The sequence below is a fragment of the Phragmites australis genome, chromosome 1, assembly GCF_958298935.1.
Source record: "Phragmites australis chromosome 1, lpPhrAust1.1, whole genome shotgun sequence".
NCBI lineage: Eukaryota > Viridiplantae > Streptophyta > Magnoliopsida > Poales > Poaceae > Phragmites > Phragmites australis.
The window spans coordinates 22,451,841-22,475,737 of NC_084921.1; the positions used below are offsets into that span (position 1 = coordinate 22,451,841).

The window sequence follows — 23,897 nt, forward strand, 5'->3', positions numbered from 1 at the left end:
ACGAGTTGGAGGATCTTCACCAGCGCCACGTCGAGCACGAGCAGAGGATCTACGAGCTGGAGATGATGTTGCAGGACCCTAACCAGCACCCCGACGAGGTTCCCCCGCCACCGGCACCCGCTCCTGCACCGCCCTGCTCTCCTCCACGCAAGAGGCTTCGTCAGGCAGATGTTGCAGGCCCTTCAGGCACCGCTGGCCAGGAGTAGAGTCGAGCTAGGAAGATGTCCCCTAGCAGAATAAGTCATTTAGACTCATGTCGTTTGTAGTAGGGTGTGCTTGTGCTTGTGTCTGTTCTGTGTGGACCTTGTTTTGAGTTGGATTTTTGCATGAGTGTTGGTGTGATGTAGGGGTTTCCCCTCTATATTTCATCAGTTATTAATATAATAATAGCTGGGAGTCCTTTCTATCTGTTTCCCTCAGTTTCTATCAGTTCTTGTCTCGTTTTCCGTCCCTGTTTTTCTCTTATGCTTCACGCACCTTGGCAACAACAGATGGTGAACACCAGACGTAACAACACCAACAACATCAACAACAACACTGTCAACAACAATGCTACCAACAACAATGACCTTCCTCCCCCACCACTCCTCATGGACGCCAACCAAGTCATGACTCTTCTTCAAGGTTTGGTCCAAGCCATCAACCAGCAGGCTCAGGCTCAGCAGGCACCGCTGCAGCAGCCACAGTCTAGACTCAGGACTTTCTTGAGCACCCAGCCGCCTACCTTTTCTCAGGCAGTAGAGCCAATGGAGGCAGACAATTGGCTGAGGACAATCGACAGCAAGCTTCAGATAGCTCAGTGCAATGGAAGAGAAAAAGTTCTCTTTGCATCCCACCAACTCAGTGGGCCAGCTCAGGAGTGGTGGACTGCTTACACCGCCGCTCATGAGGACCCCCAGGAGATCACCTGGGCAGAGTTCCGAAATAGTTTCCGCGCTCACCATGTTCCTACCGGAGAAATAAAGCTGAAAAGGAAGGAGTTCCTTAGTCTCAAGCAAGGCCCTATGTCTGTGAGGGAATACCTCACTAAGTTCACTCAATTGTCTCGCTACGTCCCCAGTGATGTTGACACAGACGAGAAGAAGCAGGACTATTTTCTTGAAGGTCTAAACACCGGTCTGTAGTATGCCCTCTCTGCCAACGAGTACCCCAATTTCCAGAAATTGGTGGATAGAGCTTTCATTTTGGAGAAGAAGCGCCAGAATCTAGGTGAAGAACGTAAGCGCCATCTGCAGGGTCAGTCTTCTGGCAGTAACACTCACCCCCGTTTCAACGCCCCTGCCACTGGTCCGATGTTCCGCCAGGGAGGTCAGAACCAGCCGCAGCAAAACCAGCAGAGGCCGCCGCAGAAGATGCAAGGTCAGATTGCAGGGTCTTACAAGCCCCTAATTCAGCAACAACAACAGCCTCGCCCCAACTTCCAGCAGCAGCGACCCAACAACAACCAGCCACAGCAGCAGAACCGCACAGGTCAGGGGTCAGGCAACATTGGTCCGTGTTTCAGTTGCGGCCAGTTCGAGCATCTTTCCAAGCAATGCCCTAAGAAGCAGCAAGGCCAGACCCAAGGTAGCAACAACCAGCAGCAGCAGCCCCGCCAGAACGCGATGCATGGTCACGTCAACCACATTGCAGTGGAGGAAGCCCAGGAAGCTCCCGATGTAGTGCTGGGTATGTTCTCTGCAAACTCTCACCCCGCAACAGTATTATTCGATTCAGGTGCTACGCATTCTTTCATATCATACCAATTTGTGAATGCTTATAAATTGCCAAGAGCATTAATGAAAAATAGAGTGCTAGTAAGTTCTCCTGGAGGAGAAATAGAATCAAGGCAGGTATGCCCTAAAGTAAATATAAGCATAAGGGGGGTAGATTTTCTTGCCAATCTCATCATTCTGGAATCCAAAGGAATCGATATCATTCTGGGAATGGATTGGCTGACCAAGTACAAAGGAGTCATAGGATGTGCAACAAAGACAGTGCAGCTGACGCATACTGATGGTACCAAAGTGGAATTCCAAGCTACAATAGAGTCAGCTATCAACGCCAGTTTGAACAAAACCAATGCAGTGGAAGATAGCAGAGTGGTCAGTGAATTTCCTGATGTCTTTCCGGAAGATTCACCAGGTTGTCATTGAATTAGTACCTGGAATGGCTACTATATATAAGAGGCCATATAGAATGGATGCCAATCAGTTGGCTGAGCTCAAGGAGCAAATACAAGAGCTACTAGACAAAGGGTTTATCCGCCCCAGTTCTTCGCCCTGGGGAGCCCCTGTAATCTTCGTTCCAAAGAAGGATGGTACACAGAGGATGTGTATAGACTATCGAGCTCTGAATGAAGTAACAATCAAAAACAAGTACCCTCTGCCTCGCATTGAAGATCTGTTTGATATGCTGATAGGAGCATGTGTGTTTTCCAAGATTGATCTTCGGTCTGGATATCACCAGCTGAAGATTCGTGCTTCGGATATTCCCAAGACTGCATTTGTTACTCGGTACGGTCTGTACGAGTACACAGTAATGTCTTTCGGGCTGACCAATGCCCCAGCATACTTCATGTATCTGATGAACAAGGTTTTTATGGAATATTTGGACAAGTTCATTGTGGTATTCATTGATGACATCCTGGTTTACTCCAAGAACGAAGTAGAGCATGAGGAACATTTAAGGATGGTATTGCAGAAACTCAGGGAGAACCAGTTGTTTGCCAAACTGAGCAAATGTGAATTTTGGTTGAAGGAAGTTCCTTTCCTCGGTCACATCATATCAGTAGGAGGTGTGTCCGTAGATCCATCCAAGGTAAGAGACGTTCTGAATTGGAAGCCACCGCAGAATGTGTCTGAGATTCGTAGTTTTCTGGGTTTAGCAGGATACTATCGTCGATTTATTGAAGGTTTCTCCAAGATAGCGAAGCCAATGACCGAACTGCTAGAAAAGGGAGCAGAGTTCAAGTGGACAACAGTTAGAGAAGCCAGTTTCAATGAATTGAAGAAAAGATTGACCTCAGCACCAATTTTGATCATGCCAGACACTCAGAAGCCGTTTTCGGTATATTGTGATGCATCCCGTCAAGGTTTGGGATGTGTGCTTATGCAAGAAGGCCACGTTATAGCTTATGCATCTCGGCAGCTAAGAAAGCATCAAGAGAATTATCCAACGCATGATTTGGAGCTAGCCGCAGTTGTTCATGCACTCAAGATTTGGAGTTATTACCTGATTGGTCAAAGATGTGAGATATATTCTGATCATAAGAGCTTAAAGTATATTTTCACTCAGCCGGATCTTAACCTGAGACAACGCAGATGGTTAGAGCTTATTAAGGACTATAATTTGGGAATCAACTATCATCCAGGAAAGGCGAACGTAGTAGCCGATGCCTTGAGCAGAAAATCTCAGGGTAATTCTATAACTCTCCAAGAGTTGAGTCCCGAACTATGCAAAGAATTCGAGAGGTTGAATCTAAGTATGGTGTATAATACCGAGATGATTGCTATGGAAATAGACTCAACGCTTGAACAAGATATAAGGAAGGGTCAGCTTGAAGATGACAAGATTTTGGAGATCAAGCACTTGATCAAAGCAGGCAAAGCCCCGGATTTTTCCGAAGACAAACAGGGTACAATATGGTATAAGCATAGGATTTGTGTTCCGGACATAAAGTCTATTCGGGATACTATTTTAAAGGAAGCTCATGATTCAGCGTATTCTATTCACCCTGGAAGCACCAAGATGTATCAAGATCTTAAGGATCAGTACTGGTGGTATGGAATGAAACGTGCAATAGCAGAACACGTAGCTTTGTGTGATATCTGTCATCGGGTCAAAGCTGAACATCAAAGACCCGCAGGACTACTACAGCCACTAAAAATACCTGAATGGAAGTGGGAAGAAATTAGCATGGATTTCATAGTGGGTCTACCACGAACGCAATCAGGATATGATTCTATATGGGTCGTGGTTGACCAGTTGACGAAAGTGGCTCACTTTATTCCAGTTAAGGAATCCTATCGAGGTCCGAAGTTAGCCGAGTTGTACATGTCCAAGATTGTATGTCTGCATGGAGTGCCTAAGATAATTGTATCCGATCGTGGCAGTCAGTTTACTTCAAGGTTCTGGCGACGTCTGCATGAATCGCTGGATACAAGGTTGAATTTCAGTTCATCCTATCACCCACAGACTGATGGGCAAACGGAAAGAGTAAATCAAATTCTTGAAGATATGTTGAGAGCATGTGCACTCAAGAATGGTAACAGTTGGGACAAGAATCTACTGTATGTAGAATTCTCATACAATAACAGCTTCCAAGTTAGTCTGAAGATGTCCCCTTTTGAAGCTTTGTATGGGAGAAAGTGTAGAACCCCGTTGTTCTGGAATCAAATCGGAGAAAGCCAAGTTTTTGGTCCTGAAGTTCTAAGAGAAGCAGAAAGGCAAGTGCACGAGATCCGGGATAATTTGAAAACAGCACAGTCAAGGTAGAAGAGTTATGCGGATCATCGACGCCGGGAACTAACCTTTGAAATAGGAGACTTTGTGTATCTCAAAGTATCACCGATCAGAGGGCTACGTAGATTCAAAGTCAAAGGCAAGCTATCACCTCGGTTTATTGGTCCGTACAAGATATTGGGAAGACGAGGAGAAGTAGCTTACCAGCTGGAGTTACCACCTCAACTTTCAGGAGTACACGATGTCTTTCACGTATCACAGTTGAAGAAGTGCTTAAGAGTTCCTGAAGAATAGTTGCCAGTAGAAGAACTGGATGTGCGAGAAGATCTGTCTTATGTCGAATATCCAGTCAAGATTCTTGAGACGTCAGAACGAGTTACCAGAAACAGGAGAGTCAAAATGTGTAGAGTGCAGTGGAAGCATCACTAAGAAGAAGAAGCCACCTGGGAAAGAGAAGATGATTTGAAGACGGAGTTTCCCCATCTCTTCTCCGATCCTTCCAAATCTCGAGGGCGAGATTCATCCTAAGGGGGGTAGGTTTGTAACACCCAAAACTTCAAAATTTGCAATAATTTAAAATTTTGCTAGAAATTAAATAGGTGGATTTCATTTTAGCTCTATAGGAAATTAATTTCTAAATTTAATTTGGAATAGGTTGAATGTTTGTCGCATTCATGCCCTTGTAGTTGCAATAAGGTTTTATTGTGTGGAAAATTTTGCTAAAATTCGCTAGAGTTCGCTCGTTTAAAATCCCTTTTGAAAATAGTTTGAAATCTAAAAAAAGAAAAAGATTTCTAAATAGAAAATCCTTCTTGGGCCGTCTTCCCCGCGCCGGCCCAACCCGCCTCCTTCCCCTCCCTCTTCCCTCCCACCGTGGGCCGCGCCCCTCTCTTCCCCGCGCCGGCCTGCCGCGCCCACCGAGCCGCCTCACCTCCGCCCGCCTCGTTGCCAAGTGGGCCCGGTTCCAAGCCGAGCCGCCCGCCAGCCCGAGCTGCCGAGCCGTCGGCTCGTCTCCTTCTTCGTCCCGCCACCGGACGCTGACACCCCAAATCACCGCGGCCGTTTCAAATCGAAGCCTCCCCGTGCCTTAACTCTCCAACCAAACCACACCACCTTGATCGCCGCCCCCTATTCCCTCCATTTGAGCCGTTTCCCCCTTGAATTCCCACTCTTTTGCATGGAAATCGAAGCTTTTATTTCATTTGGGCCGCCGGCCGAATCTCCTCAAATCCGGCCGTTCCACTCCTCCTCTCGGGTATATAAGGGCTCCATCGGCATCCTTGCTCGGTTCCGCACCCGAATACCCCATTTCCCCTCTCTCTTGCGCACGGATTTGAGCCGCCGCCGTCACCACCATTGCCGCCGGTAAGGAACTCGGCCGCCGCTCGATTTCTCCTCAACCGAACCTCGTTTGAGCTCGTTCTTCGCACTATTGGTGCCGCCGAACCTCTAGGAGCTCACTCCGGCGCTTCTTGGAGCTTCTTCCGCCGTCGGACGCCGTCCCCGCCAAGACTGAACTCCTCCGCCCGCCGTTCTCCGTCGCCGGCCACCTCCGGACCTCTTCCGCCGCCGACAAGCCTGCTGTGAGACTCCCCGCGAGCTCCTCGTTATTTTGTGCCAAGTCCCAACTTGATCCGTGGCCGGATGCGCCTTTTGCGCATCGCCGGCTAGCCCGCCGCCGTCCCCGTCATCGCCGGCCGCCGCTCCCGCCGTTGAAAACCGCTGGCGCCACCTCTTTTGATTTCCGGCCGTCGGATCCCGGTTCATCGGCCTGGATTAGACCGGCCAATATTATACCCCTTCGGTCCACCATGGATCGGTGGACCGATGCTCTTTCAGTGGTCCACAAGCCCCGTAGACCAACTACATGTCTTTTCCAATTGAGAAATAATTCAGTATTTGTTTTATTGCGTCATAATCCAATTTTCAGTATAAAAATAATTCGGTTTATTCTCTGGAAAACATGTAAAATTTGCAGAAAAGCCCCTACATCTTCAAAAGCTTATAACTTTTTGCTCATAGCTCCGATTTAGGCGATTTTCGCGTCAAAATGTTCGTAGCATCGTGTAGAATCTTTTTCTAGAGTTTTTGAATAGTTTCAGTACTGTTTGGTGTACTGTTCTTAGAGTTTTGTTTTGTGTGTGCTTTTCCAGTCCGTCGTTTAGGAGCTGAGCAGTTCGGCAACCTCCAAGACCAAGTTTTCGAGGATTTTGAGCAGCAACCCGGTGAAGGCAAGTGCCCTTGAGCATTTCTATCCAGTTTTAGGATTTGCAGGTGTAGTTTTTATCCTTCAATATGCATGCTGTCCAAAATGATATCCTATGCTAGTGTTTACTAGTTTTGACTTGATATTTTCCTTGTCGCCGTTGATGTATCATGTTAAGAAGATGGGTAGATCATGCTAGCACTGTCCGGGTGGGGAAAAATGGTTAATATTGATTAATGAACTATGTAACACTGTCCAGGTGGAAAAATGGTAATTCTTTTTGTAGCAACATGGTATAGGTCTTCCCCAACAGAATGGATGGATTGTGGTGGTGCCTATGGCAAGTTTGTGTATGTATCTGTATGGGGTCCTAAGGACCGGTTCTTGGACATGTAACCAAGTTATATCCGTACAACCACGAGGCCTATATGGGTACGGCCTGGCCAAATAATTAGCGACCACCGATTCTGTGGGCATCATTGGACGAGTATGTGGCACAAGAGGGGGCTTCTGCAACGACTCAGTCGACTGTTAGCGGTGAAACCTTAGTGGGTGCCTACAAATCGGCGGGAGCTTTGTAAAGGCCTTGTAGTGAGACCCCGACTCCTTACCCCGGAAGTATGGAGTAACAAGGGAATCACGACTCGTGGATCTGTGCAAACTCTGCAGAGTATCAAACTGGTCGATCAGCCGTGATCACGGTCAAGAACGAGCTTGGACTTCTTCAAGATTAGTTGGATCTGGGTTTTGGTATGGTTGGTCGGGTAGCCAGATAATGGGATTATCTGGTGAGCTTTGGGTAACCGGATATGGGATATCCGGTGAGTCAAATCCTTTGGTTGTAGCAAGTGTCTTCACACTTAGTAAATAGGATGCCTGTTGTTGGAGGTATAGGTTAAGTCATAGTTTTAGTTGCTTAGTGCTAATAACCCCTGTCAAGCCTTTTCTTGTCTAAAGCCTCATACCATACTTTTCCGTGCACTTGCGGAGTACAACCTTTTGTACTCACCCTTGTTATTCTCCACCCTGCATTCTTCCGCCAATCAGAAGCTGTGTTTGAAGCTGGTGCCTTCGACAATGACGACTTCAATCCCGAGCTGCTGTTCTAGGCTGTGGAGCACCTGGTCGACGTCTTCGCCTGTGGAAGCTGGAGCCGTGGCGCTGAAGACCCCTCTTGTCTCCCGCTGTGTTTTCTTTCAGACCCTCGGGTCATTTTGTAATAAAGTTAAGTACGATGTAATAATTGCATTGTGATGATAACACTAATGATGTAAGCGCATGTATGGAAGTTGTTCCTGGCATACATGTGTTGTGCCTGGTTTTGTCTGTTTTAAAAACTGGGTGTTACACGTGAGTGATGGTATCTCTCATCTTTTGGTCCTAAAAGGATATTTTGAGCACTGATACATCTTCAAGACTATCAACATGCATCCCTATTGATAGTACGGCTATCCTTGACTCAAATTCAAAATAAAATAAATTTAAACCTATTAAGTCACTATACGCCGCTTCTCTTTTCTTTTTTAGGGATGCCAACATCTCTTATCTTAACTAATGGGACTTAAAACCTATTTATAAACTCAGCAAACCATTAGTCCCTTAATCGTATGTCATCAATAAGCAAAACCCACATAGGGGGCCTAGATGCACTTTCACTAGCCCCGGTGGTCGTCGGAGTAGTTGTGCATCCACGGGAGTTCAGGGAGCTGACTCCATCACTTATATTGTGGACCTGATCACAGCACGGACACCGTATGAACAACACACATTGGTGCTAGGAACATTACCATCAAGGTAGCTTCCGGCGTGGCTTATCCATGTGGCTCCCATGAACATTTGCATGGACGTCCATTATTGGAGGGCTATGTCATGGTCAAAATAGACGAAACCGTTGACCAGTACCGCCATGTTGTGGTGGACTACCTCGCAGAGAAGGGGATGAACACTATAGGAGAGGGCGAGCACACATACATCACGTGGGAGAAGGTCTACATAGTGTTTCCACTAGGGACAACCCCTAAGAATCTCTACTCTCCACAACACTCTGGGCCGTTGTCGCCTCGAAAATCTCCCTCTCCTCAGCCATCTCCCAAAAAAAGTTCACCTCCTCAGTCATCGCCTCAAAGAAGTCCATCGCTCAAGAAGTGATGAGGACAACCTTATGACACATTCTTCGCCGCCACCTAATGATCAAGATATACGCATTGAGTTGCCAACTGGACCAATTACAAGAGCACGTGCCAAGAAAATACAAGATCAGGTGAACTTGTTTCTTAATGACCATATCATTAATTTTAAGGAGAATTTTATACTACCCCAATCTTGTAATTTTCTTGTGCTTAAGTATTTGGATCAATATGATGCACAAGAGGAAGAAGAGCAGCATTGTTTGTTGGCACATAGACAAAGAAGAGCTGAGGGATGCGTGGGAGAAAAAGATTATCACAAGGTGTCTAAAGGTGAAATGCACCTGTACATGGACTTTCCAAAGGCATTGGAGACTTTCCTTTCAAGTTCTACACAAAATCTATCAAGGAGTAGCAAAATAGGAAAGATTGAAGCCGACTCGGACTCGGTTTATTGCAACCAAACAGACGTGATCAAAAGTAACATAAGTCTCTCATACGAAGTTGGATTGGGCTGTGTAAATACATACCCTCTGGAAAGCTTATCTGATAACCTTTCCAATGGATCCAGCCCCATTGCTAAATTCGTATCAAGTTGGTCTCACTCGTCAAAATAATACATCGGTCTTAGCTTAGGTTTCCTTTTTTATGTTGTAACGAGTCCAATTCGGTTTCCATAGTCCTAGGTAGTATATATAGTAGAGTCCACGACCCATAGAGGGCAGACCACTTTATGCATAAAATTGAAACATAGCTATTGCTTGTTCTTTCATACCAGCATTCATGCGAGGACAGCTGAGAGAGAATTAGGCAATCATTGTTTATCGTTCTACAATCCAAGGTCAATTTGACGTTCCGCTGGGAATTAGGGACTTGGCAATCATCACTCGTGGTCTCACGACGATCATCTATAGGTGTGTGTTGGGTGTATTCCGAATAGTTGAGAGTTCGTACATTGGTGCGAGTGTTCAGCTAGCGACATCGTCTACTTCACATCTTTATCGTTAGCTCTTCTCGAGAAGATCGAGTGGTCCCTTATCATCATGGTATCAGATTCCAGGGCTACTCGGTGAGAGCTATTACCCATAGATTAGTGTTGTTTTTCCGTCCTATACAACAAACAAAAGTCTCACAAAATGTTGAGATGTTCCTAACTGCTATTTCTTTGAGAACCAATATATCCTTTGCATACCGTTGAACCTTTTAAGGCTAGGAAATTGATTTTCTCAAGGGACTGCTCTTGTTTTCAGTTGTGCGCATTAGTTCTATCAATACAACACTCCTATTTTGGATTTTATCTTTGTATTTAGCCAAGTACAAAAAAGAAGTAAAACCAGTACAAAATAAAAAAGAGAAAAAACAGAAGAAAAAAAGAGGTAAAGAAAAAGGTGCTTGGTTGAATAATCCTCTTGTTTAAGAGTTCTAAGTTTCAAGTTATCCGCTCCTATTTTTTGCACTTTGTTGTTTTGAGCAATCTTGTACCCTCAGTTATTTCAAGCAATTGCTAGTGTCTCTCCTTGAACTATTGCAATACGAGCTTGGTTTGGCCATCTTCTTAGCTCATTCCTTGGTTGCAATAGTCCTATTATCTTTGTGAGTGTGCTGCCTGTCCTCGATCATTCGTTGTCACTAGTGTACTTTTGCTATCTTTAATTCACTTCAGAACGGTAAGCTTGTCTTGTTTTAGAACAGTGAGTTGTGAGCGTTGATTGTTCCACTTATATCCACAGATATTTTTCACTCAGTATTTGTGAGCCTTTTCCATGTCAGGACAAGAGGAGGATCCGCGTAATCCGGATGTACCGGTTTCATGGTCTGAGTACACTAGGCTGCGTGAGATGCTACAAAAGCAACTCCAAGATGGTGACAATGGTGTGCATGATGAGCTCGGGGAAGTTCAAACTGGATTGAACAAACTTAGGGAGGAGGTCATATAGTTGTGTACAGAAATCAATAACAACTTCAAAGAGTTGCGCGCTATGTTTACAAATCTCCATGTGTGTGGGGGTCTACGAGCTGATGACACAAGTGTACACAGGCCTCAAGCTATTCAGCACACCAAGACCGAGGAGGAGCGCGCTATTCACATGGATGAGGAACGATGATAGCAACAAGCTCATCGTTTGGCGGCGCAGCAAGATGCAACAATGCGTCTTGTTGCTTCTGGGCGTGGTCGAGGCAACGATATTTTTAACAGAGCCCAAGGAGGAGGTGTCAACATAGGCATTCAAAATGTTGTTGCACGTATGCGTGGTGCATGTAGCAGGGCTGACGACGCTAAGCTCTCCATTGACGATGATTTCCCTACTGACGCTTACGATGAGCGATAGCCCCGCAATCGCACAACAACATGCATCACCATAGACAGGACATCGATGAGGATTTTATTGCTAAACTCAAATTTGCTATTCATGTCTTTTCAAGTGGTACAGATGTGGAAGATTACTTTACATGGGAACTGAAAATTGATAAGCTATTCTAGATAAACCACAATTCCAATGAGAAGAAGCTACTACTTGTGTCCAATGCATTGGATGATTATGCCACACATTGGTGGGAGTAGTTTGTTCATAAGCAGATGGAACGCCGTGAGTTGCCTATTATCACATGGGAGCAAATGAAGCAACACTTGCATACACATTTTGTTCCTCGTCACTACAAACGCTCACTATTTGAGAAGTTGACAGGGCTACAACAGGGTCTCAAATCAATTGATGAGTATCATAAGGAAATGGAGACCATCATGATACCTGCCGATGTGCATGAGAATGAAGAACAAACAATGGCAAGATTCCTAGCTGGTATGAATTATGCCATCAAGCGCATCGTCAATCACCATCCTTACAATGATATGATTGAGTTGCTGCACCAAGCGCGTGAATCTAAGCACCAAGTTAGTGAAGATGCAAAGTTCGTTGCCCGTTCACATTTTTCAGCAAGTGTGGGGCAGCCATACAATATAAGTCTGCTAAACAAGAGTACTCAGTCTGGAAAAAATTCAGCAATGCACAGTTTAGCAAGTAATAAGCCTGAGAGTACTCCACCACCGACACGTCGCCCAGTGATGCCTGCTAGTAGCACAACCTCTTCTATGGGATCAACAGGGCATTCACGTGACTTGATTTGCCACAAGTGCAAAGGAGTTGGCCATTTTCAAAAAGATTGCCCAAATACAAAAGTTATGCTTATTACAGATGATGGGAATGTTTTTGCTAGTGATGACGAGTTATTTGATGCAACACCAGTTTTGCACACTGATGAGATAGAGCAATCTAGGTGTGATCCAGAGTTTCCTAACCCTGAGCAGTAGTCCATTGTTTGCACACCCAAAGTGCTTAGTGTGATGCCATCACTGTCACTCGAACAACGGTGCAATTTTCTTCAGACTTGGGCAAAGCTTGATAATGGCAAGGTGTGCAAAGTTAGTATTGATGGAGGTAGTTGTCACAATTTGGCCAGCAAAGACATGTGCAATAAGTCGGGTTGAAGTATTTGCCACATCCACGGCCGTATCATGTGCAATGGTTGAGCGATAAAGAGGAAGTGATGGTGATCTATATGGTGCGTGTGATATTTACTATTGGGAAGTACATCGACACTATATTGAGATGTTGTGCCTATGACGGTCTGTCACTTGCTGTTGGGACGGCCGTGGCAATATGACCGTTCTGCTATTCATGATGGGCGTATCAATCGCTATACATTCAGATGGAACAATAAGGAGATCATCTTGAAGCCGCTTACACCACAACAGATTGTGAATTTTTTATTGCATAAAATTGAGGTGCACATCGAGAGTGAGAAAGAGCGAGAGAAACATAGAGTGACTCCACCTTCGGTGAGTGAGTGCTACAAACCAAATCTAAGTGGTACAAAGAAAAGTGAGGGAGAGAAGAAATTAGTAACGCTAGCCACCAAATGAAAGATGAGATAATTCAGCAAGGATCCTAATTTGGTGCACTTTGTACTGTTGTACAAAGATGCATTACTTTTGATTAACGACGTGACTTCTCTACCTAGTGGTGTTTCTTGTGTTTGGAATTCAGCGATGTGTTTCCGACGGAGGTGCTTGCTGGTTTACCACCGATCAGAGGGATAGAGCATCAAATTGATTTGATTCCAGGCGCGAGGCTACCTAATTGACCACCGTCCCATACCAAACCCAAGGAAACGAAAGAAATTCAGAAACAAGTGCAAGAGCTTCTCTCCAAAGGGTACATTCGTGAAAGCTTAAGCCCTTTTCTTGTTCCTGTTATTTTGGTTCCTAAGAAAGATGGTACATGGCGCATGTGCTAGATTGTAGAGTGATTAATAATATCACTATTCGATATTGTCACCCTATACCTCGCTTAGATGACATGTTAGATGAATTGAGTGGTGCTGTTATTTTCTCTAAAACTGATTTGCATAGTGGTTACCATCAGATTAGGATGAAAGAAGGGGATGAGTGGAAAACAGCCTTTAAAACAAATTTTGGTTTGTATGAGTGGTTAGTCATGTCATTTGGTTTAACCAATGCACCTAGTACTTTCATGTGACTAATGAATCATGTTTAAAGACATTTCATTGGTAAATTCGTAGTTGTGTACTTTGATGATATTTTGATTTATAGCCGTACTGAACCTGCACATATTGATCATATTTGCCAAGTGCTAGAAGTCTTACGTGATGCTAAGCTGTTTGGTAACTTAGAAAAATACAGTTTTTGCAAAGATCGTGTGATATTTCTAGGATATGTGGTTTCAGTACTGGGAGTAGAAGTAGATGAATCTAAAATTGAAGCTATTAAAAATTGTCCTACACCTGTGAATGTTAATCAAATTCGAAGTTTTCATGGTCTCACTGGTTTTTATCGGCGCTTTGTTAAAGATTTTAGCACCATCGCCGCCCCTTTGAATGAATTAACTAAAAAGAATGTTGAACTTTGTTGTGGGGAGCACAGCAAGCCACTTTTGATGAGCTTAAGAAACAATTAATTGAGGCACCGTTACTTGTTTTACTTGATTTCACTAAGATTTTTTAAATTAAATGTGATGCTAGTGGAATTGGTATTGGTGGTGTTTTATTGCAAGAAGGTAGACCAATAGCATACTTCAGCGAGAAACTGAAAGGTGCCCAATTGAATTATCCGGTCTATGATAAGGAGCTTTATGGGTTAGTGTGAGTGTTAGAAGTCTAGCAACATTATTTATGGCCTAAGGAGTTTATTATACATTCTGACCACGAATCCTTAAAATATTTGCAAGGTCAATCTAAACTGAACCGTCGTCATACTAAGTGGGTTGAATTCATTGATTTATTTCCTTACATTGTAACATATAAGAAGGGAAAAGAAAATGTGGTTGTTGATGCTCTTTATAGGAAAAATGTCCTTTTAAATCGTTTAGATGTGCAAGTTCCTGCTTTAGAGAGTTTGCGTCATTTATATGCTAATAACCATGATTTCACTATTCCCTATGCGCACTGCAAGGAGGGGAAAGGATGGGAAAATATCACTTACATGATGGAATTTTGTTTCGTGCTAACAAATTATGCATTCTAGAATCGTCTATACATTTGCTCTTGCTGCAGGAATCTCATGCAGGTGGATTGATACGGCATTTTGGACGTGAGAAGACATTGTCTATGCTGAGTGATCATTTTTTTGGCCTAAGATGTGGCGTGATGTGGAAGGCATCTACAACGATGTATTACTTGCCACAAGGCCAAATCTAAGTTAAATCCACACATGTTATATATTCCTCTACCTGTTCCCAATGCACCATGGGAGGATATCAGTATGGATTTTGTTTTAGATTGCCTAGAACTAAGAGGGAGAGATATTCTGTTTTTGTTGTTGTGCATCGATTTTTGAAGATGGCACACTTCATTCCGTGCCACAAGAGCGACGATGCATCGCATGTTGCTAACTTGTTTTTTAGAGAGATCATGAGATTGCATGTTGTGCCACGTACCATTGGTCAGATCGCGATGTGAAGTTCATGAGCTACTTCTGGAAGCCACTTTATGGACAGTCGGGGACAAAGTTGTTATTCAGCATAACTTGTCATCCCCAAACTAATGATCAAATGAAGGTGATAAACCACACACTTTCAACACTGCTAAGGACCATAATCAAGAAGAATATAAGAGAGTGGGAGGATTGTTTGCCGCACATGGAATTCGCTTATAACCGGCCTATGCACTCCACTACTCAGATGTGTCCTTTTGAGGTGGTGTATGGTTTTAAACTGATTACGCCGCTTGATTTGCTACCACTACCAAGTCAACACCAAGTAAATATGGAAGCGTCAAAGCGAGCTGACTATGTCAAGAAATTACATTGGAAAACAAAAGAAGAAATCGAGAAGAAGATGAAGTACAATGCTGAGAAAGCAAACAAGAAAAGGAAGAAGGTATTGTTTGAACCGAGCGATTTAGTATGGTTAATTTATTGCAAAGATTGTTTTCCAGAACGATGCAAGTCAAAGCTGTTACCAAGAAGTGATGGACCGTTTAAAGTATTACAGCGAATCAATGACAATGCAAACAAGATCGACTTCCGAGAGATGAGTATGGTGTGAGCTCTACATTCAATGTTGCTGATTTATCACCGTTTTTTGGTGGTAACGATCTAGCGTCGAGGGCGATGCCTTTTCAAGAGGGGGACATGATGGGGACAACCTTATGACACATTCGTCATCGCCGCCTAATGATCAAGATATACGCATCGAGTTCCCAACTGGACCAATTACAAGAGCACGTGCTAAGAAAATACAAGATCAGGTGAACTTGTTTCTTAATGACCATATCATTAATTTAAGGAGAATTTTATACAACCCCAATCTTGTAATTTACTTTTGGTTAGGTATTTGGATCAATACGATGCACAAGAGGAAGAAGAGCTGCATTGTTTGTTGTCACATAAACAAAGAAGAGCTGAGGGATGCGTGTGAGAAAAAGATTATCACAAGGTGTCTAAAGGTCATATGCACCTGTACATGGACTTCCCAAAGGAATTGGAGACTTTCCTTTCAAATTCTACACGAAATCAATCAAGGAGCAGCAAAATAGGAAAGATTGAAGCTGACTCGGACTCGGTTTATTGCAGCCAAACAAATGTCGATTAAAAGTACCATAAGTCTCTCATACGAAGTTGGATTGGGCTGTGTAAATACCCTCTCAAAAGTTTATTTGATAACATTTCCAATGGATCTAGCCCTGTTGCCAAATTCGTATCGAGTTGGTCTCAGTCGTCAAAATAATACGTAGGTCTTAGCTTAGGTTTCCTTTTTTATGTTGTAACGAGTCCAATTCAGTTTCCATATTCCTATGTAGTATATATAGTAGAGTCCACGACCCATAGAGGGCAGGCCACTTTATGCATAAGATTGAAACATAGCTATTGCTTGTTCTTTCATACCAGCGTTCATGCGAGGACAGCTGAGAGAGAATTAGGCAATCATTGTTTATCGTTCTGCAACCCAAGGTCAAATTGTCGTTCCGCTGGGAATTGGGGACTTGGTGATCGTCACTCATGGTCTCGCGACGATCATCTACATGTGTGTGTTGGGCGTATTCCGAAGAGTTGAGGGTTCATACATTGGTGCGAGTGTTCAGCTAGAGACATCGTCTACTTCACATCTTTTATAATCGGCTCTTCTCGAGAAGATCGAGTCGCCCCCATATCAAGAAGCCAGCACCATCAAGAAGCCAGCCATCAGCTCGAAAAATAAGATCAGTTTCTGTAACATCCAAGTAGACGACATCATCTAAGAAGTCAGTGGCATCTAAGAAGTTGGCAGAACCCAAGGATGTATATTCACTCACTACTGAGGAAACCAAAAATATTGTGGACGCCAGTGTCACATCTCATTTCAATCCTCCACCACCTCCATAGAAGCCTGTTGTGCCTAAAGATGCCTTAAAAATTTTCATGAAAATAGCCAAAGCTAAACAGACGGGGACGGCTTCAAATAAGCCATTGACTAACTATGAACGTATTAGTAAGAAGTAGACCAAAAGAAAACTAGGCCCAATCATTAAGGATGCTCCAAGCATTATGGACTTCCTGAATAATTCAAGAATAACAGGAGAGGAACTAGCATGGCTAATTATAGGAGTGGATATATGAAAGTTGGATGCTACATGGATGTTTGAGTTGAGAAAACCTTTGGTCAAACTAGATATAGAAAGAAACCTTATAACTCAAATGTGCCAATTACATCAATGGTACTTGGAGCAGTCAAGCAGGGTTTTTAGGCATTCCTTGTAAGATATAGAGATGAATATTTCCTCAACGGGGATGGCTTCTTCTGGTTGGAATTCTTGCACTTGTATGAACTGTACTAGGAAGATGCCCTCGATGTGGCTATAGTCAGAGCGTGGACTCTGTAAGTGACTTATGCATATAATTCAAATTATATGATCTTGTATCTTGAGATTGCATAGCTAACTTCTCTCTTTCGTAGAATGGAGATCCAAGCATACGAACAAGACTTAGATAAGAAAGTAGGATTCATCGATCCTGGTCTTATGAACCAAAAACTTATAACGAAGAATCCGAACTTCATCGAGGACTACTTGTTGAAGTGTCTGCTTCACCACCAATGCAAAATTCATACCCTTACCCTACAGCTTACGTGTTTGCACATTAGGGCATCCTCATTTTATGCGCAACTTGATTCTAGTACTAATTTGCTATGGTGACATATTCTGTAGTTTGCATTAGACCCTCTTTGTCATCACCCAGACTTGAGCAAGATCATTGTCTTGGACTCACAAAAGAGAGATAAGATAACTTACCAACATCTTATCGATATGCTAAACAAGTTAACTTGATCATTTAATCTTTTCGACGATTGCATAAAATTTAAATTGGTATGCATATTCACGTACAGGGCGTACACAAGATATTGCAAAAAGAGTGTTATCCTCTTCCCATTCAAGAAGCAGTACGATGTAAAAACTGACTTTCCGATACACAATCCATATTCATGTCATGCATTTTCTACTGAATAAAAAGGTTCAATTCATTTCACTGACAAATACTTTCCTCTTGAAGTGTATGAGGCAGCTACCCGACAACAATCTTCATGTGTTTTATGTTCTTACTTTCATGCACGCATTCAGCCCGAACGGAGACACTGTTAGGTTCAATGATCTTGAGGTATAAAATAATATATTGATGCCTTCTTTTCAATTTCTACACGTGTTCTAGGACTAATTCTTTTGATTCTTCAAATGCAGCGCTCCAAACTTCGCACAAGTGTGTTACAACATGCAGAAATATATGCCCTTCAAGAACAGATGGTTTGGTTCTTCTTGGAACATGTTATCAACCCAAATGACAAGTTTCATGAACTGATCGTGCCGTCCATGCGTGAGAGACATTCAAATGACACCATACCTTCTAGAAAAGAGTATAAGATAAGAAGGAAGACTACCAAGGGGCTTAACAACGTATTATATTCTGCCAATTGGCATAATTAATGAATGACATTAATTACTATTTATTAATTAATTATATGAATTACTATGTGTGATGCAAAATTGGTATCATTGGACGACTCTTCGATAGAATGGTCTTCCAACGATGAATGCAAAGGAGGAACAACAAGCAACGGCCAGTAAACGTGCCTAGAAGGAGGATGAGAGGCTCGACAATCAACTGTGCACTGTGGAGGAGCAAGAAGCAGTGTCTCATAAGCATGCCCAGGAGGAGGAGGATTAGAGGCTGGCCCGTCAGCTGTGCACTATAGAGGAGCAAGAAGCAGCATTCCGTAAGCGTGCACAGAGGGAGGAGGACGAAAGAGTGGCCCTTCAGTGTGTGTTGAGGAGGTCGAAGGCTCAAACCGTAGATGCGTTCAAGCGTTAGACTTCGATGCCTTTGACACGTCGGCGAGCCTGGAGCATAGGCGATGTTGCGGTTGATTAGACATGGTCGGGTCCTCCACTCCACCACCATCGGCCCCTCGGTGTCCCCGTAGGTACACACACCATTGGTCGTCAGTGCGGAGATGCGGTCCTTATCATGGGAGAGGTAGAGGTACTAGACTGGCTCAACTCGATCCACTTTTCAGGGGTGACCTGTGAGAACTATTATGTATATATGTGTGTTTATCGATGCCTGATTTATATTGTGTGTTTATTACTATATTAATGAAGGTGCTTTTATTATTGATTTATAGTAAATATATGTATCATTGTATGCATGTATTGAGAGAGAGACGAAGAGATCGAGGAGAAAGAGGGAGGACTGAGGAGGGAAAACACTGTCTGCTGAAACCTTCAGCCGGCAGTGATTCGCCCACTGCTAGCTCCAAAACCGGTAGTGAAGGGAGTTTTGGAACTAACAGTGAAGGGAGTTTCTGCAGCAGTGTTGTAAAATTATGGTATTTGAATAAACGATGAACTATATATAAAATTGTTATGAACCATATGTGAATGATGAATTGTATGTAAATCATATGCGCTGTTTTTTTATCTAATGACATGGCTAGCAATACATGAGGCTAGCTAGATAATGCAAATACTGTGTTTTGTGGTATGGAATTATCTATGTTAGTTTGTGGTTTAAACCGACAGTGATAACCCATTATCACTATCAATTTTAGCTATAAATCAGTAGTGATAGCCTATTTGAGATTACCATTGCTAGTTTGAGTGTATCACTGTCAGTTTGTGTTGAGCCACAAACCAGTAGTGATAAGGGATATCACTGCCGGTTTCGGAACTGACTGTTATAATCCTAAATTATAATTACTGATTACATAATGCTAGTTTAAAACTGACACTGATGACGGTTTTAAATCGACACTAATGAAAATTTTTATAGTAGTGATTGTAAAATATAAAAAAATACTAAAGGGAAGAATATATACTAGGGCGCAAATCAAGCAAATATACACGTACTAGCACTCCGTTTGTCCAAATGCAAGCAATACTGGGGGGTTCATCAGTTCATCAGAACAAAAGAAACAAGAAACGCGAACGTACTAAAATTAAAACCAACAGCCCGAATTTGAAATAATAGATCAATGCCTCCTCCTTTGCTCTCAAAAAGTATTATCATGATACACTTGCCCATAGATCACGGATGTCTAGTTAGATTCGAGCTGCGCGTACCAGACCCCCTGGATCTTGACATCCTTGGGCACCTTGGCCCCAAGGTCGGTGTCCGACGGCTGCACGCTCTCGAAGACGCCGATGACCTCGCCGGTCTCCGGGTTGCTCTTGGTCACGCTTAAGGTGATGTTGCCCGTCGACGACGCAGCGTTCTTGATGTTCTCCTTGACGAGCTCCTCTTCGTCTCCTCTGCCTCCGGCGGGCAAAGCCACCGCGTTGTCATACCCAGTGGAGCCACCACGGCCCTTGGGGTCCAGAAAGGACGACCCACGGTAGCTCGGCACGAGGAAGGACCCGCCGAAGCTCTCCGGCTTGCCTGTGGCGACGAGCTGCTTGACGGTGAAGAGGAACGGCACGCGCTCGCCTCCCGGGAGCTGCACGGTGACGGCGGCATAGTCGATGCCGTCCTTCTCCTCGAACTTGATGTTGCCGTCGGAGTTGACCTCCAGCGGCCCCTCGATCTCGTCGAGGGTGTAGGTGAGGCGGGTCATGAGCTTGGTCTTCTGGAACTCGGGCGGGGCGTTCTTGGCGATGCCCTCGGCCTTGACGGTGAAGGACGTCGGCTCCAGGCAGAACTTCTTCATGTTGTACCTACCGGACTTGAAGGGGAAAGAGTCGACGCCGCCGTCGATGGTCGGGCACTGGTTCGCCGTACCGGTCCCCTTCACCTCCATGTACGTCTTGCTCTGGATCTCGTCGTAGGTCAGCCTCTTGGGCGAGCCCTCCGCGCTCGCGCCCTGCACCGCGCACACGTCACCAACTCATCTCCACCTTGAGCAGCTAGCAGCTAGCAGCTAGCTGCACCTGCTACATAACCGTTCATGCACAGCAACAAATCGAAATCTAGCTATCAGGCATGTTACCGAGACGAGGAGCGCCGAGGTGGCCAGCGCGAAGCCGGCAAGCTTGGCGGCATCGACGCACTTGTTCGCGACCTCCCGGATGTCGGACTGCAGAGAGCACGTGATCCTGACCGCGCCGGTGTCGACGCCGAACGCCCTGGCGACGTGCGACGACGTGCGGGACGGCAGCGAGGCGGAGGCCCGACCGCCGATCTTGGCCGGCTGCATCAGGGTGGCCGCGGCTTGGAGTGACGCTGCCATTGTCGTCGCTGCGCCTGCGCTCTCCTGGGACCTTGCCTCTGGTGTGTCGTGAAGGGTGTTTTGTGAGGCCCGGAGAGAGTTATCTATGCCCAGCAAGTGCCAGTGGAGGATACGAGGAGTGGATAAGGGATGACCTCCCATTGGTGGCTTGGGGCTATGGTGATGCCGACGTGGACGCACACGCGGCATGGCCAGGTGCCACTCCTTCCTGGGCGTGTGGTGGTGGCTGGTTTTGGTTCGTGGACACTGCCAGCTTAAGGATCTCGGTCTCAGGCTTTCAGCCAATGAGCTTCATGGATAGAAGGAACAGTGCATCTGTTTTTCTTTTTCCTTTTATTTTAAACCAGAACTCAAGGAGAGTGAAGAAACGAGTTCGAAAAATGTACAGATAGAATTAAGAGGGAAAAGATCTGAACAATATCTAGGTCCATTTTCAGATGATGGCATCAGATAAATTGGGTTTGAATGTATTGGTCGAAGTAGGAACGTTTAATACAAATGTTGGAAGAGGTCCATGTCTTAAATCTTAGTGCATGGGAAAGGAGGTATGAGTTTTATTTCTAAAAAGAAAAAGACGACAGTAATTACTGAAACCAGTGCACGAGTGAGCCTTACTAGCGCAACAGCCATAAGTACTTCCTACCGTGAACTGCATCAAGTTGACCAAGACCATGACGACACTGATCAATTGAATGGCATTGTGGCGCCCTTTGGTTCCACTGCCACCTCATAGTTTGGAGAATTCATAGGTTATTTGAATTACCCTAAAAAAGGTTATTTGGATTGTCATAAAAGATGATCCATGGGTTATAGGTGAGTAGGATAGGTTGGGTTCGGGGAAAGAGAGATATACTCACTAACGATGCCATGGTTCAGATGGTGACTAGTCCGAATGGTGCACACCTTAATACGCCCTTGCATGACGTGTGCCTGTGTGATTTTAGGTCCAATACGGACCGTGCCGATCGTGGGCTCAGTGGAGGGAACTTTGAGTAAAAAATTACACATCTAACCAAGACGCCTATTTGAAAAAATTACACATCTAACCTACTGTTACCCATTGAAAGGGCGACAGTAATGTCTCACCCATACAACGAGCGACACCTTGAGGTGGCACGCCAATGTTGTGGCCGCCTGATGTGGCGTAGAAGATGTCTCCTATCCAACGGGTCACACCTTCTTTCACCCAATCAGAGGCGACATCTTCATATTGCCCATTGGATGAGCGACAATAATGTGTCATCCAACAACCAGACGACATCTTGCTAGGGTTTGCTGCCTACTGAGTTTAGGATTCCGTTGTCCGTTTTCAGTTTGTGCCAGAGTTAGCATCATCCGTCACTATTGGTTGTTTTCAAAGTATTTCAAAGTTCATCTCCATTTGTTGTTTTTCAGATAATTTAATATGTGGAATTGTCAAATAACAATAGTTGAACATAGCAATTTTAATCGGAGCAGTAACAAACACGATGGCATATATAGTACACAATCATTCTAACTATCCATGTACTGATGGAAGTATTGCTCGATCTTCTGAAAGGTAATATGATAAGTTAATTTGGTGAAATTTCGATATTGATGATCCAAAGGCTCCGACCAGAACAGATCGAGAACTCTTGCAATCACTACACCACCACTATGTGGTTATCAACCGAGCCAAAACATAGTTGACCTCACCAATAAGACTTTTCCTGCAAGTGAATTGAAAACACAAGTAAGAACATGGTAGATGCAATCTGAATATAGCTAATTACCAATGAAGTAGTTGAGTTGGGGTTCAACAAATCAATATACGGCAAAACTGTCTAAAACAGAATAATCTAAGCAAAAGCCGAGCCTAAACTATGAAGACTACTGTATATTTATAGGGGGGACCTGAGGAGGTCGACCTTAGGTTGTGTGGCCATGAGGAGAGGCATACACAACCTGAACTATGATCCCAACAAGCTTACAAGACCCGACAGGGCCCACAAAGGTGACACAACACCTTATTTTAATGATCCTAATTATTTCCTAATGAATCTAAGAGTGATACCAAATCCATTAGAAATGTCTTGTCATAAGTTTCCATGAAGTCCAAGAACGCCTCAATTGGACTCTGTATGCGAACATTATTGACAGGTTATTCTGAGACTTCGAATAGAATTTAGAGTCCAACTAGGGCTCCACTTTGATTCCGAGTAGACTTGCCTTCGAGGGATGACGTCTAGGTGAGCTTGTGATACTTTTCACATATTCCTAAGCAACAAAATATCACAAGAATTTAGTAGCAACCTATCTAAGAAAGCATGAACAACGAGGAATGAGTTCACCTAGTGGTTTAATTGTCGCTCATGTGCTCTTGTAATTGGTTCTTGTATATCTTGAGGAGTAGTGTTGCACGTATCTAAAGGAGTGATGTCTTTATCATCCTCCCCCTCCTTAATTAGAGTCATCCTCGACTCAAGCTCATATTCTTCTCTCAAGTATGACTTCAAATCTAAAAAGTTAAATATGGAACTAACTCCAAAATCTGTAGGTAGGTCTAATTTGTATGCATTATCATTTATTTTCTCAATTATCTTAAACGGACCATCAGCTATAGGCATCAACTTTGATTTTCTTAATTCTGGAAACCTATCCTTTCTCAAATGTAACCAAACTAAATCACCGATTCAAATTTTATTTATTTCCTACCTTTACTTCCAGTAACCTTATATTTTTTTAGTCATGTACTCTATATTCTCTTTAGTTGTTTCAAACAACTTAAGAAAAAATTCAGCATGCTTCTTAGCATCTAAATTAAGTTTTTCAGAAGTAGACAAAGATAGTAAATCAATAGAAGCATGGTGATTAAGTCCATACATTACCTGAAACGGACTTACTATAGTGGTGGAGTGTACCGACCTGTTGTAAGAAAATTCAATAAGCGGT

The 23,897-nt window shown here is 43.9% G+C and overlaps 1 protein-coding gene across 1 annotated transcript; it reads right to left on the reverse strand.

The window, feature by feature from the left end:
- Positions 1-19,648: 19,648 nt before the first annotated feature.
- Positions 19,649-21,058, reverse strand: LOC133912797 (oxygen-evolving enhancer protein 1, chloroplastic). The gene is made up of 2 exons (XM_062355713.1): positions 20,745-21,058; positions 19,649-20,618 (listed from the first exon to the last, which is right to left on the reverse strand). The coding sequence occupies exons 1-2, from the start codon at positions 20,982-20,984 to the stop codon at positions 19,857-19,859; spliced, it is 1,002 nt and encodes a 333-aa protein (XP_062211697.1). The 5' UTR covers positions 20,985-21,058; the 3' UTR covers positions 19,649-19,856.
- Positions 21,059-23,897: the final 2,839 nt, after the last annotated feature.

Excerpts from the sequence above, each read along its gene's own strand:
- LOC133912797 (XM_062355713.1), bottom strand. The coding sequence starts at position 20,984 with ATGGCAGCGTCACTCCAAGCCGCGGCCACCCTGATGCAGCCGGCCAAG. Across the intron at positions 20,619-20,744 it reads CCTCGGCGCTCCTCGTCTCG|GGCGCGAGCGCGGAGGGCTC; the intron begins GTAACATGCCTG and ends TGCGCGGTGCAG.